The sequence below is a fragment of the Procambarus clarkii genome, unplaced genomic scaffold, assembly GCF_040958095.1.
Source record: "Procambarus clarkii isolate CNS0578487 unplaced genomic scaffold, FALCON_Pclarkii_2.0 HiC_scaffold_136, whole genome shotgun sequence".
NCBI classification, from domain to species: domain Eukaryota; kingdom Metazoa; phylum Arthropoda; class Malacostraca; order Decapoda; family Cambaridae; genus Procambarus; species Procambarus clarkii.
The window spans coordinates 929509-944798 of NW_027189169.1; the positions used below are offsets into that span (position 1 = coordinate 929509).

The 15290-nt window shown below is 48.6% G+C and overlaps 1 protein-coding gene across 3 annotated transcripts in view; it reads right to left on the reverse strand.

Moving 5' to 3' along the window:
* The window catches only part of LOC123756891 (piggyBac transposable element-derived protein 4), a 244916-nt gene that overhangs the window by 94441 nt on the left and 135185 nt on the right, over positions 1 to 15290 (reverse strand). For 2 of the 3 annotated variants that reach the window (XM_045740303.2, XM_045740304.2), the window contains one exon: positions 11374 to 11513. In XM_045740303.2, coding sequence (XP_045596259.2) covers positions 11374 to 11513 — 140 coding nt within the window. Of the gene's footprint in view, positions 1 to 11373; positions 11514 to 15290 lie in introns of those variants that run through there. The other variant, XM_069320453.1, reaches the window with a different exon arrangement.

The window sequence follows — 15290 nt, forward strand, 5'->3', positions numbered from 1 at the left end:
TTTGGCAAGGACACACCTGGCATACAAAGACCCATTCGAGACCCAATACTGAACCATGCTCCTGCACACAGGCTCGCTTACAGGGAGGCCTTTCTGATACACCAAATCAAGAAATTACCACCAACTGGAGCTCGTGCAGCAGGCCAGCGTCGGTGTGTTGTGTGTTCCAGTACCAAATTGAGGCCACAGAAACGTAAATTGGTGTTAACATGGTGCGAAGCGTGTGCCGTCCCTCTGTGCCATATCAACTGTTTTGCACAGTATCACAGTCTCCAGGAGTACTAAATGTGTAATTCTTTGGTAAATAAATGTACATATCAAGTTTATTTTTGTGTTTATATTGAAAAAACCCCAAATACATTGAATATTTCCTGTAAATTATACCATTTTGGTGGGCATACTTGTGACACTAATATGTGAGCGCCTAGTGAGTTTATACCATTTTTATTATAATACAACGTCTATTGCTAATAATTGGAACAATACTAGCGAAAAAAATTTGTGTAAAATGAACCAAGAATACTGAAAATAATTCCGCGAAAATAAATTCGCGGCAACTTGGGCTGCGTGAGCGGCCGTGAGTGACAGCTGGCTGACGCAGCACCCTTGAGCGCTCACGTTCTGTGACGTCATCGGCCAACTTCTCGGCTCAATTGTGTCATTGGTATGTATAATAGAATTTTTTTATTATTTTTCCCGTGCTCAGGAGACTCAAATTAACATGTTTACAAGACGAAAAAAAAATTTTGAATTTTTTTTTTCTTGCGCACAGGGGTGTAAATGTCCATATGACCCCTGAGCAGTGTAAGGGTTAAGCAAGAAAGAGAAGGGTGGGTGGACAGCATTTTTTTGGACTGTCGGAAAGCCTTTGACACAGTACCCCATAAAAGGTTGATGCATAAGCTGAAGAAATAGGCAGGAGTAACTGGTAGGGTGCTCCAGTGGATAAGGGAGTACCTAAGCAATAGGAAGCAGAGAGTTACAGTGAGGGGTGAGACCTCAGACTGGCGTGAAGTCACCAGTGGAGTCCCACAGGGCTCTGTACTTGGACCTATCCTGTTTCTGATATACGTAAATGATCTCCCAGAGGGTATAGACTCATTCCTCTCAATGTTTGCTGACGACGCCAAAATTATGAGAAGGATTAAGACAGAGGAGGACAGCTTGAGGCTTCAAGAAGACCTGGACAAGCTGCAGGAATGGTCGAACAAATGGCCGTTAGAGTTTAACCCAAGCAAATGTAATGTAATGAAGATAGGGGTAGGAAGCAGGAGACCAGATACAAGGTACCATTTGGGAGATGAAATACTTCAAGAGTCAGAGAGAGAGAAAGACCTGGGGGTTGATATCACGCCAGACCTGTCCCCTGAAGCTCATATCAAGAGGATAACATCAGCAGCATATGCCAGGTTGGCTAACATAAGAACGGCCTTTAGAAACTTGTGTAAGGAATCTTTCAGAACATTATATACCACATATGTCAGACCAATCCTGGAGTATGCGGCACCAGCATGGAGTCCATATCTAGTCAAGCATAAGACTAAACTGGAAAAGGTTCAAAGGTTTGCCACCAGACTAGTACCCGAGCTGAGAGGTATGAGCTACGAGGAGAGACTACGGGAATTAAACCTCACTTCGTTGGAAGACAGAAGAGTTAGGGGGGACATGATCACCACATTCAAGATTCTCAAGGGAATCGATAGGGTTGATAAAGACAGGCTGTTTAACACAAGGGGCACATGCACTAGGGGACACAGGTGGAAAATGAGTGCCCAAATGAGCCACAGAGATATTAGAAAGAACTTTTTTAGTGTCAGAGTGGTTGACAAATGGAATGCATTAGGAAGCGAAGTGGTGGAGACTGACTCCATACACAGTTTCAAGTGTAGATATGATAGAGCCCAATAGGCTCAGGAACCTGTACACCTGTTGATTGACGATTGAGAGGCGGGACCAAAGAGACAGAGCTCAACCCCCGCAAGCACAACTAGGTGAGTACAACTAGGTGAGTACTTTCTCCCATACACCAACAAGTCCCCCTAGTGCAGTTAAATATTCACTTATTTTATTTATGATTTATATTTATACCTGATTGTTTTGTGTATGAAAAATATGAGTAGTATTCTGTATAAAATGTATTTTTAAGTTACACACAAAAATTACAACAGTGTGATGCATAAAATGAACAAATCCACAAGGGCCGTGACAAGGATTTGAACCTACGTTCAAGAGCATCCCAGACTCTGCCTTAATCGACTTAGCAACGACATGGTAAAAGAATTGAAACCAGAAGTTATACTGAACCTGAACAAATCCACAAGGGCCGTGATGAGAATTCGAACCTGCATCCGAGAGCATCCTAGACACTGCCTTAATCGACTGAGCTACGACATGGAAAAGGAGTTGAAACCGAAGTTCTACTGAACTTACTGGATCCTGCAGCCTCTCCGAGGCACAACCAGGGTTTTACACAAATTCCCCCATGCACTCGTGCTATGTCAATAGGCCGTTCTCCATCTTCACCCTTACTTCATTACACACAGAAATCACAATTGCGTGATGCATCAAATGAACAAATCCACAAGGGCCGTGATGAGGATTCGAACCTGCGTCCGAGAGCATCCCAGACGCTGCCTTAATCGACTAAGCTACGACATGGAAAAGGAGTTGAAACCTAAGTTCAGTATCCACTCGATTTAACAGCCTATATGGGGCTGTACCCTGGTCGTTATTTCCTGAGCTCCGGTATTTCCGAAGTTAAGTGTCGGTAATTTTTCAAGTAACGTTCAGGTAAGATATATGTTATACAGACAGCCACTGGGTCCACCACTCTAGTGCCTTCTACCCTGTGATGTCACAGATTCACGGCACATTGTTTTGATTTGTCATGAGGCTGGAGTGTTCATTCCGTGACTTTGTTGGACATATCTGCACAATCAAGAAACTTCCGTGCACCATGTTGGCTCCAAATGCACTCGTTGTGTCAGTGATGGCTGACTGGTGGGTGGATGGGCAAGCAGGCAGGGATGGAGAGGCTGAAATGTAGGCAGGCAGGCAGAGGCTGGGAGGTAAGCAGGGGGTGGAGGGAGTCAGGCAGGCAGAGGCTGGGTGGTAGGTAGGGAGGGAGTGGATGGAGGGATGGATTGATGGAGGGAGGGAGAGGGATGGAGCTATGGTTGTTGGGGTGAAGCAGAGAGAGCGTGTGTATAAGAAGTTTGGGGGGGTGGGGGGTGTCGGTGGTGGGGGAAGGGACCAGCTCGCAACCAGATGTTTGGATGGAAGGAAGGAAGGAAGGAAGGAAGGAAGGAAGGAAGGAAGGAAGGAAGGAAGGAAGGAAGGAAGGAAGGAGGGAGGGAGGGAGGGAGGGAGGAGGGAAGGATGGAGGGAAGGATGGAGAAAGGGATGGAGAGGAGGAAAGGAGGGAGAGATGGAGGGAGGGAAGAAGGGAGGGAGGGAGGAAGGGAAGGAGGGAGGAGGGGAGGGAATGAGGGATGGAGGGGAAGGAGAGATGGAGGGAAGGAGGGAGGGATGGAAGGAGGGAGGGATGGAAGGAGGGAGGAAGGGAGGGATGGAAGGAGGGAGGGATGGAAGGAAGGAGGGAGGGAGGGAGGGAGGGAGGGAGGGAGGGAGGGAGGGAGGGAGGGAGGGAGGGAGGGAGGGATGGAAGGAAGGAGGGAGGGAGGGAGGGAGGGTTGGAAGGAGGGAGGGAGGGAGGGATGGAAGGAAGGAGGGAGGGAGGGAGGGAGGGAGGGAGGGAGGGAGGGAGGGAGGGAGGGAGGGAGGGAGGGAGGGAGGGAGGGAGGGAGGGAGGGAGGGAAGGAAGGAGGAAGGGATGGAGGGAAGGAGGGAGGAAGGGATGGATGGAGGGAGGGAGGGAGGGAGGGAGGGAGGGAGGGAGGGAGGGAATGGATGGATGGATGGGTGGATGGATGGATGGGTGGATGGATGGAGGGATGGCGGGAAGGAGGAAGGGAGGGAGGGATGGCGGGAAGGAGGAAGGGAGGGAGGGAGGGAGAGAAGAAGAGAGGAAGGGAGGGAGGGATGGAGCACAATAAATGTTGGGGTGAAGCAGAGACAGTGTGTGTATGGGAAGTATGGGGAAGAGGTGGGGGGGGGGTGTCGGTGGTGGGGAAGGGAAGAGATAAGCCTAACACTTGACCCAGTTAACCAATTGTTTGGATGGAAGGAAGGAGGGAGGGAGGTAGGGAGGGAGGGAGGAAGGGATGGAGGGGAGGAAGGGATGGAGGGGAGGAAGGGATGGAGGGGAGGAAGGGATGGAGGGGAGGAAGGGATGGAGGGGAGGGAGAGATGGAGGTAAGGATGGAGAAATGGAGGTAAGGAGGGAGGGAGGGAAGGTTGAATGGAGGGAGGGAGCTGGGAGGGACGGAAGGAAGGAGGGAGGTAGGGAAGGAGGGAGGAAGGGATGGAGGCGAGGGAAGGAGGGATGGAGGGAGGGAGGGAGGAAGGGGTGGATGGAGGGAGGGAGGGATGGAGGGAGGGAAGGAGGGAGAGATGGAAGGAGGGAGGGAGGGAGGGAGGGAGGGAAGGAGGGAGAGATGGAAGGAGGGAGGGAGGGAGGGAAGGAAGGACAAAGTGATGGTGGGGGGGGGATGGTTGGATGGAGAGAGGGAGGTGGGAAGGAGGGAGGGAGGGATGGTTAGATGGAGGGAGGGTAGCTGGGAAGGAGGGAGGGTAGCTGGGAGGGAGGGATGGATGGAGGGAGGGAGCTGGGAAGGAGAGAGGGAGGGATGGTTGGATGGAGGGAGAGAGGGAGCTGGGAAGGAAGGAGGAAAGGAGGGAGGGAGGGAGGGAGGGAGGGAGGGAGGGAGGGAGGGAGGGAGGGAGGGAGGGAGGGAGGGATGGATGGATGGATGGATGGAAGGAGGGAGGGAGGGAGGGAGGGAGGGATGGATGGTTGGATGGAGGGATGGATGGTTGGATGGAGGGATGGATGGTTGGAAGGAGGGTGGGATGGTTGGAAGGAGGGTGGGATGGTTGGATGGAGGGAGGGAGCTGGGAAGGAGGGAGGGAGGGAGCTGGGAAGGAGGGAGGGAGGGAGCTGGGAAGGATGGAGGGAGGGAGGGAGCTGGGAAGGAGGGAGGGAGGGAGGGATGGTTGGATAGAGGGAGTGATGGTTGGATGGAGGGAGGAAGCTGGGAAGGAGGGAGGGATGGTTGGATGGAGGGAGGAAAGAAGAGAGGGAGGGATGGAGCACAATGGATGTTGAAGTGAAGCAGAGACAGCGTGTGTATGGGAAGTATGGGGGTGGGGGGGGGGGTGTTGGTGGTGGAGAAGGGAAGAGATAAGCCTAACACTTGACCCAGTTAACCAGATATTTCTTAATTAAATTCTGGATGTACATCATATATGTTTTTGCTTACAGATTTTGTTTAGTAATATTATTAGGATAATAAAAAGTTATAAAATACTTGTTTCATGAATGCTTTATTAGATGGAGATTCTCCAGGCGGTCTCTGGCTGGCTGGCAGTCTACTGAGCCATTTCCCAGAAGGGTCTTGGGGGGGGGGGAAGCAGAAAGTGAGGGTGTGGGGGTAGAGGTTCAGTGAGGGTGAGGGAGGGGATGAAAGGGGTAGGCAGCCTGCTTGCCATGTGAGGACCCTCTGATGCCAAGACAAACCCAATACCGACCTTCTGTAATATCGACCACCAGACCGTTATATGAGGCTCTACATACCGGTCTCCCAAACCGGTCGTTATTACCGGCAGATCGGTATAAAAGAGGCCGTTAAATTGAGTGGATACTGTTCTACTGAACTTACTGGGTCCTGCAGCCTCTCTGAGGCACAACCAGGGTTTTACACAACTCCCCCATGCACAACTCCTATTGATATAGCTCGAGTTATGCGAGCTATGTCAATAGGTTATATCACAGCCTGGGTGATCGGGTATCCTTTGGAGATGCTTATCCAGTTCTCTCTTGAACACCGAGACATCAGCCAGTTATGATCCTTACGTGTAGCGGCAGTGTTGAAAAGTCTTGGGCCCTTGATGTTGATAGAGTTCTCCCTCAGTGTACCTTTTCCACCTTTGGTTTTCAATAGGGATATTTTGTACATCCTGCCATGCCTACTGGTCTCATGTGATGTTATTTCTGTGTTCAGATTTGGAACCAATCCCTCTAATATCTTCCATGTGTAAATTTTTGTATATCTCTCTCTCGCCTATTCTCTAGAGAATTCAGATTTAAAACTTTTTTATCCCAATAATTAAGATGACTTATAGAGTGGATTCTAGTGGTAAAGGATCTTTGCACACTCTCCTGGTCAGCAATTTCTCCGGCTCTGAATGGGGCTGTTAGAGTGCAACAATATTCCACCATAGAGAGCACTAGTGTCTTAAAAAGTATCATCACTGGTATGGCATCTCTTGTTTGGAAGGTCCTTGTTATCCAACCTGTCATTTTTCTTGCAGTTGTGACAGCTACTTTGTGGTGATCTGTAAAGGTAAGGTCTTCTGACACGATTATTCCTAGATTCTTTACATTACTTTTTAGTTCTATAGTGTGATTTGATTCCGTTTTATATATGGTTTCCATTTTAAAATTTTAATTTTTTTTATAGTGCAGGAGCTGGAACTTATTTTCATTAACCCTTAAACTGCGCAACACGCCTGCAGGCTCACATCTGGTTTGCACAACGTGCCTCCGGGTATTTGTATTTTTCATGTTCCATTCAAAACTCCCGCGGCTACATGGGGTTCACATCAGCTTCCTCAGGGCTTTTGTAAACAGACACCATCATTAAAAAAAATCGTGGTCCACATTCCCAAGTGTGGGAGCCTCAGTAGTGAGTGAGCAACCAAGGCTGGTACTCGCAGCATGAGCGCACAGCACTGCTGTTCAGCGTGTGACCACAGCATCACCTAATAATGTCAAAATATATATATCTAACTTGTATTATTTAGCCATGAAAGTATTATAGAAGAGCCTGAGTGTGATAATGACTGGGTACAATGTTCAAATATCAGTGATATCAGGGAGGGAGGGAGAGAATTGAGGTAGCCTCATTGTGTGTGTGTGGCAGCCACTCTTGTTTTGCTCACCATACTAGCTTAGTGGTTCGCTATGGGCAACACATATGTACATGGGTATATACAGTGTGTGTATATAGCAACAGGAGAATGTTGAGGAGCTATTTTGGTGAGGGAGGCGACGTCGTAATCGTAACGTCATCTGCTGTCTGCTGTGTAATTTTTCATGCAGTGTATGGTGGCCACTGTACTGTTTGGACACAATACCGGCTTACTTGCATAGTTCTGGTAAATAAAACATGTATACAGGTATATATAACATGTGTAAATAGTGTAATAAGAACAATAACAGTATGGTGGGAGGAGCAATGTTGGCGAGTAAGATGTTGGAGTGAGAGAGACTGGCTGGGTGTGGCTGCTCTCACACGCGGTGTTCTGAATGTGTTAATGGTAAATGTATATAGTTGTGACAGTGTATAGTCTGTAAATAGATTGTATATATACATAAATTAGCATGATACATAGTAAATATGTGCAGCATATGTGTACACAAGTGTCATGCACGTAACACAGTGTCTTCAGACAGTACGGATGTTTTACTGCCATAATATAGTGTACATGTTCATTATACATAGGATTAGCACATAAAAACAAATCAAATGTATTTGGAACTGCGCGCAAAAAACCAGCATTGAATGTAATGAAATGCCATTTTCTGGGTGAGTCCCGGAGGCTCCCCGGAGCTATCCATGGCTGATATGGATACCCTAGCTATTTTGCATCAGTCGATGTGGGTGGAGTTCAAGGCCTACCGGGGACCACGAGCCAGAACCTGGCCCCCTCAGAGGCACCGGGAGCAATGGCCCATAGAAATGCACATGTGATTTTGAGCATTCTATATCTGCCATCGACCGGGACAGGCACCCAGAAAGGTAAGCGCCACAAAACAAACCCCTATTCTGGTTAACAACAAAAATCGACAAACGAGTGGACAGAACTTCCCCAGGAAAACGAACTAACAAGCATGACGTCACACGAGCCGCGCCGCATGTCTGCGCAACTCCCCCCTCCCCGGGAGGGGGAAGGGGAAGCCCCAGATCCCCGCCCCAGTTCTGAGGCTGGATATTAAAACCGCGAAAAAAACCCGGCGACCGGAGGGCAGGAGGGTGCTGGGAAGCCTCCAGGACTCACCCAGAAAATGGCGTTTCATTACATTCAACGCTGGTTTTCTGGGGGGAGCCTCTACGACTCCCTGGAGCTACCTCCCCAAAGACTACCTAAGAAAACAAGGGGACATACCCGGGAGGCGGTCGATGAATCACTCCTCAACACGAAGTCGAGACAACAACCCAAGGTATATCATTCGCCAGAAAAAAGGGAGAACGGCCGCAGACGAAGAAACCTATGATCACGACCATAGGAGCCAAAAACCACTGCGCCTGAGAAGAGCAAGAAGCTCTGCCACACGACCCCCAGAGGCGAATGCCAACACAAAAAGAAAACCAAGGCAAAGCAAACCTGACCCCAAGGAGAAGAAAAACAGGAGAGCACCCTGTCCAAAGACCAGGACGACACAGGCAGTGCATAAGCAGGCCGGAGGTGTAACAACGCACGATACAACCTGCGAAACGGCGCAGAAGGAATATCGATACCGAAAGCTAGCAGCAGAAACCAAGGTGCCAGACCCAGGAACAACCCCAAGCGCCTCTACATCCTCCGCAAGCCAATCCTATGACAGCCCTAGGAGGGAAAAGAAAACGCAGGACCAAAACCAAAATGCCACAAGTGTGCGAGTCCATCTCCACAAGTAGAGCTGACAGGGAAGGAACTCGCATAAGGAGCGCCCCGCACCAACATCCCGCAGAAGGGCAGGAGCGAAAAGACTCATTAAGAGGAGCAAAATCGCTCCCAGGAAAACTAGTAGCGCCGAGACAGTGTGAAGAGAAGAGATAGTCACAAAAGAACAAAAAGGCCAACACCCAGAAGCTGCCGGGAAGAGGACCCACAAGCCCTAGAAAGGACCGGAGGGAAGCTCAACCGAATGACAACAGACACACCAGAAAACGGGAAGGAGCAAAACCGTCCCGAACCTTCGAGAACAAAAAGAAGCAAACACAAAGGACAAAGGCACTAAAACACCGTCACACCCGAGACCAAAAGTCATGCAGAAATCCCAAGAAGAGGGGGACATGACAGAGAAGGCCCGTCCCGGAAAAAAGGGGCGAAGATCGTAGAAAAGCACCCACCGACAGGACGGAAACAACGGGCACAACGGACAAGGAAACCGAGCCCAGGGAGGGGCCGACGCCCACAAAGCACGTGCGGAGAGGGGGAACGGAAAACCCCACACCACAAAACTGCAAGTCCCCCCCAGAGGGGTAGAAACACCCCGGCGGGGACCAACGGGGCCTGAGGCCCCTCACTTGAGCCCCACCCCAGCCCCGGGAACCCACCCTGCAGGCTCCGGGGCCAAGCTGTCCCCTCAAAGCCCCAGCGTCAAGAAAAAACACGGGGCAGCCGTGAAAAACACAAAGGAAGGGAGCCCACTAGGCTCTGGAACTTGAACCGAAACCGGAGGATAGGCGAGAGGTGAGACGAAGACCCCAAGCTCATCCCCAGCCAGCACAATGAGACGAGGACAAGACAGTGAATCCAAGGAACATGGAAAAACCAGGCCCGGCACAGCAAGACAGGAGAAAGGAGAGTCCCAGAGGGAGCACGGAAGGGCCGAACATAACGCTACAACCAACCCCGACACGCAGCTGCAGTACCAAAACGGCAGCAAAACGTCACCACACTCCCCGAGGAAGCGACAGAGAAGATAGATAAATCGTACACGAGTGACACACAAGGGGACACAGGCGGAAACCGAGCACCCAACTGAGCCACATGGACGGTAGAAGAAATGTGTGCAGTGTAACAGGCAATCAAAGGAACACATTAGGCAGCCCAACATGGGCTGATCCCATACACAGCCCCAAGAGCAGAGATGAGAGTGCCCAAGAAGCACAGAATCCGCCCGACAGGCAAACGACAGAGGAGAGGCGGAAACAAAGAGCCAGAACCCAACCTGCAAGCACAAGGAGGCGAACACAAAACCTCCGACACAGGAAAACTTACTACCAAACAGGCACCCCCCACCGTTGCACTGCGGAACAAGGTGGAGGCGGGGCCCCGAACTCAAACAAGGTTAGACAAGCATAGGAGAGGGGCAGAAGGAGTACAGGCAGGAACCGCCTCGGAAGGGACAAGAGTCCACCCGCAGACACCCGTGAACCGAGGAAGGAATCAGGTGGAGAGAACAAGAGCTGCCCAGTATGGGCTAATAGCCCTGCAGTAGGCACCTCGGGTGATACGGTCCACGTTCTCAAGTATGTATGTACACCCATTCCTACTTCCAAAAACAAAAACAGCATCAGGACGAAGGAGACGCCAAAACCACACCAACTCACCTGCAGAACATAGGCCCTGAAGGGCCATGACGCAAGCGTTCGAGTCCGTATCCGCCGGAGGCGGCCAATGCGCCCATGCTGGAGAGGAGTGGAGCAGCGAAGGAGGCTCCCCACCCTAGAACGCAGGGAAAAACCTCATGATTTCCCCACAGCGGCACCCCAGAACACCCCCAAAGCAACGGGGCACGGATTGGATTAAGAAAAGAGCGAGAGGCGAAGCCCCCCCGAGAGAAATGGAAGCAGAACACGTGTGCACACCACCCGGAACCAAAACAAACTCCCACGGCGCATGCGCAGGACGCGAAAGAAAGTAGGCCAACAAGGCGAGAAGTAGCCCAACAAGGCGAGAAGTAGCCCAACCAGGCGAGAAGTAGCCCAACCAGGCGCGAAGTAGGCCAACAAGGCGAGAAGTAGCCCAACAAGGCGAGAAGTAGCGAAGTAGGCCAACAAGGCGAGAAGTAGCCCAACCAGGCGAGAAGTAGCCCAACCAGGCGCGAAGTAGCCCAACCAGGCGAGGTAAGGTAAGGCAAGGTACCTATGTGGTGTGTGGTATACTTATTGACTACTTAACACAAGGGTCCATGTCAATCACAATATTTGATTTTTGCTAACACATGTGCTACACCTCAAAATATCACTTATGTTTCATCCTTCTAAAATTAAATGTCTTAAGATATTAAATATTTTTTGAGGATTGTGGACACGCACGTGTCTCCCAGCACATGCACAACAGTAAAGTATACTGTACACCAGCTAAAGAGTAAAGTATACTGTATATCAGCAACAGCTAAAGAGCAAAGTATATTGTACACCAGCTAAAGAGCAAAGTATACTGTACACCAGCTAAAGAGTAAAGTATACTGTACACTAAACAAAATCTGTCCAATTAATGACAAACAAAAAACACTACCTAAACTTAACAGCTTCTCACCTGGGTATTGATGGATGGATTGCATGCCAAGTATGAAGAGGCATCGTTAATATGTACCTGGTGTTTTGCGGCAGTTTCTTTTTTAGCACACGTAGCATAGTAGTTCTCATCAATTTCTTCCATACAATCATTTATTGGCTCTGTTGAAAATGGGGAAAAATTTCTAGCTGAAAACACATAGATTTAAAATTCGGCACACACACACACTTAAGGAGTTTTATGATATTTTATGTAATGACAACAACTTCCACTACTGACACCACCTGCTTCCCCTGACACCACCTTCCACCACAGACCCTATCTGCCTCCCATGACAACAACTTCCACCATTGACACCACCAGGCTTCTCTGACACCAATAACTTCACCTGCCCCCTTACCTAAACTGCCACTGATGACACCACTTGCCCCCTGACACCAATCCTTACCAATGACATCATCTACCTCCCCTGACACCATTTTATCATTCGTCAACCCCTTCTCCCTGAAAACAATAGTTAAGCAAAATAAAACACCTAATGCAGGCGATGAGTCACAATAACGTGGCTAAAGTATGTTGAACAGACCACACACTAGAAGGAGAAGGGACGACGACGTTTCGGTCCGTCCTGGACCATTCTCAAGTTGATCGACTTCAGAATGGTCCAGGACGGACCGAAACGTTGTCGTCCCTTCACCTTCTACTGTGTGGTCTGGTCAACAAAATACCTAATAACTGTTTACACTTTGGTGAATTATAGTTGATGACAGTCACCTCCCGAAGCCCGGTCTCAGTGACAGCTTGAACGAGTAATTCTTACTTAACCCTTAAACTGCTCAGCGCTATATGCCTTACAACACTCACAGACGCAAAAAAAAAATTCCAAAAATATTTCATCTTATAGAAGTATTCTGTGTTCCCTGATCACGGGAAAAATAAAAAATAAATTGTTGGAGACATATTTTGGCCGTAATAGTTCAAGGAAGTCTGGCAAAAGTGAGGCGTTGGCAAAGTAATCGTCAGAGGCGGTCAGCTCAGCCTGAGCTGTCAGGCGTGAGTTGCCAAAACTTAATTATTACCTAATACCTAATACCTTTAACCCTTAAAGTGCGCATCACATCATATGACGTGCTGGACGTTGTTCCAGTAAACTGCGCATCACGTCATATGATGTGTTGGAGTACTACGCAAGATTTAAACAGCCCGCGGATACACAGGGTTCACCACACCTTCATCAGGGCTCTTGTAAACAGACGCCATTTTTTTTAAAAATCGTGGGCCAATCTCCCGGGTGTTATTGGCCTCAGTATTGAGTGAGCAACCAAGCTTGACGCACGCAGCATGAGCTAACAGCACTGCTGTTCAGCTTGTGACCACAGCATCGCCTAAAAATGCCAAATTATACTTGTTCATGCTATTATGTAGCGATGATATTATTACAGAAGACCCCTGACTGTGATAAAACTGACCAGGGTTCTGATAATAGCAGGATTGTGGTGATATTTAGCGCTGTGCGCCATGGAAGGAGGTGTAATGCTGTGTGAGGGAGGGTGGTGGCGATGTATTTTGACTGTGTGTGGCCACCTTTTATTGACTGCACTCACCATACCAGCTTAGTGGTTCGCTATGGTGAACACAAATGTAGATACTTATATATAACGTGTGTATAGAGGGTATAAACAGCAAGAGAATGTTTGGAGCCGCCATTTTGGTGAGGGCGGTGGCGTCGTCTGCACGACGCCACCGTGCAGACGACGGTGTTGTTTACTGGTTACCACGATGGTCTTTGGGCACCATACCAGTTTATTTGTACAAGTATGATGAATAAAACAGGTAGATATTTATATATAATGTGTGTATATAGCGTGATAACACTACACAGTATTGTTGGAGGAGAAATATTAGTGCGTCTGGCCTTGAGGGCGGCCGCCGATCAGCTGACTGTGTGAGTAGCCACATCTCTGTGCCTTTACTCACCATACAAGCTTAGATGTACAGTTATGATGAACAAAACATGTAGATACTTATATATAACGTCTGTATATAAGATATATAGCGTAATAACACCACACAGTATTGTTGGAGGAGAAATATTAGTGCGTCTGACATTGAGGGCGGCCGCCGATCAGCTGACTGTGTGAGTAGCCACATCTCTGTGCCTTTACTCACCATACAAGCTTAGATGTACAGTTATGGTGAACAAAACATGTAGATACTTATATATAACGTCTGTATATAGTGAATTATAGCAAAAACATTATTGTGGGAGGAGAATGAGGGTGAGTCAGATGACTGGAGGGAGGGTGGGAGTGGCTGGCTGGTACACGGCGGTCACTCCTCATTACCTTTTGACTCATAATAGCTACTTAGTGGTTCGTTATAGTGAACAAAACATGCAAATACTTATATATAACCTGTGCTTATAGTGTAATAACCGACAAAGTATTTGTTCACTGATTGATGAACATAATTGAATCAACAATATGCACACCATATTTTTGAGTACAGCAATGATTCACTCATTTTATTATATAAATATATCAAACTACACACTATTGAATAATATTACAGCAAAAAAAGTATGAAAAATCAATCAGAGACATTGAAATAATTCGGTAATTATCTCTTTGTGGCAACTCTGGCCTGACAGCTTGCGAGCAACAGACCGCCTGGGACGCACGCTGAGTCAGCGCCTATAATTTGCCAGACTTCCCTGCCCTATAGCGGGCAATATATGCCACTTACGATTTTTTTATTATTTTTCCCGTGATCAGTGAACACAAATTAACAAGTTAGAAAGAAAAAATATTTTTTTTTTTTTCAAAATGACATGCGCCTGTGGGGATAGCAGGATATTAACCCTTAAAGTGCGCATCACTTCATATGAAGTGTAAATCGTTTTACCAGTCAACTGCGCTTCACTTCATATGAAGTGTATGGGTACCGCGCACGATTTGAATGGCCCGCGGTGTAGCTGGGGGTCCCATACGCTGCCCAGGGGCTCTAGTAAACAGCGGCCATTTTGAAAAAAAATCCAGCTCACGATCCGATGGCATGGGAGGCCTCAGTTTAGCGAGAGTCACCATGGCGAGCGCACGGTCAAACGCCTCACGGGCACGCACCACTCAGTCCCTCACCCCAGAGCAAATAGCCCACGAATTATTCTCTGAAGGTGAAGAAAGTGTGTTTGACGATTCAGACAACGATGAGGATTATACACAGTTGTCGGGTGATAGTAGCAGCAGCAGTGAAAGTGAGAATGACCGCCATGCCATGGCGAGGCCTATACGCTCTCCCATGCCTCCTCGCCCATTTTCTACCCCAATTCTACCACGACCTCACAGTTCCTGTGGATATTTTCTGTTTGAGGGTGACGAGTCAGAGGGAGGTGACTCCTTTTCTGGGTTTAGTGACTCAGATCAAAGTTTTATTGAGCCTGTGGCTGGTACCAGTGGTGTAACTGGGCGAGAAATTGTCGCGTCAGCAGCATCTCGCCCGGCCAAGCGCCACCGCATGGCACCACATGAAGGACCAAGACCCTCGTGTTCACGTGCACCCACCTCACGTGCACCCACCTCACGTGCACGTAGCCGCCGTGCTTCTCGCAGACGGTATTCAGCTCCTGGTCGCCGGTATGCATCGCTTCCTCGCCGTCTTTCCTCTGCATCTCGCAGGACGCCTGGTGTACTTGAGTGGAGTGATGGTGACGATTTTATTCCTAATATTCCTCACTTTGACGATAAAGATGTAGGGATTACAAACCTTTTCCCTAATCAAGGTGAGGACATGGCTGAGATGGAATATTTTACAGCATTCTATGATGAACCACTCATGGAATACATTGTACACCAAACGAACCTGCATGCTGCTTACCTGATTGAGAGGGAAATCACAGAATTTTCACGACTGCAGCGTTGGAAAAATACCACAGTGGCGGA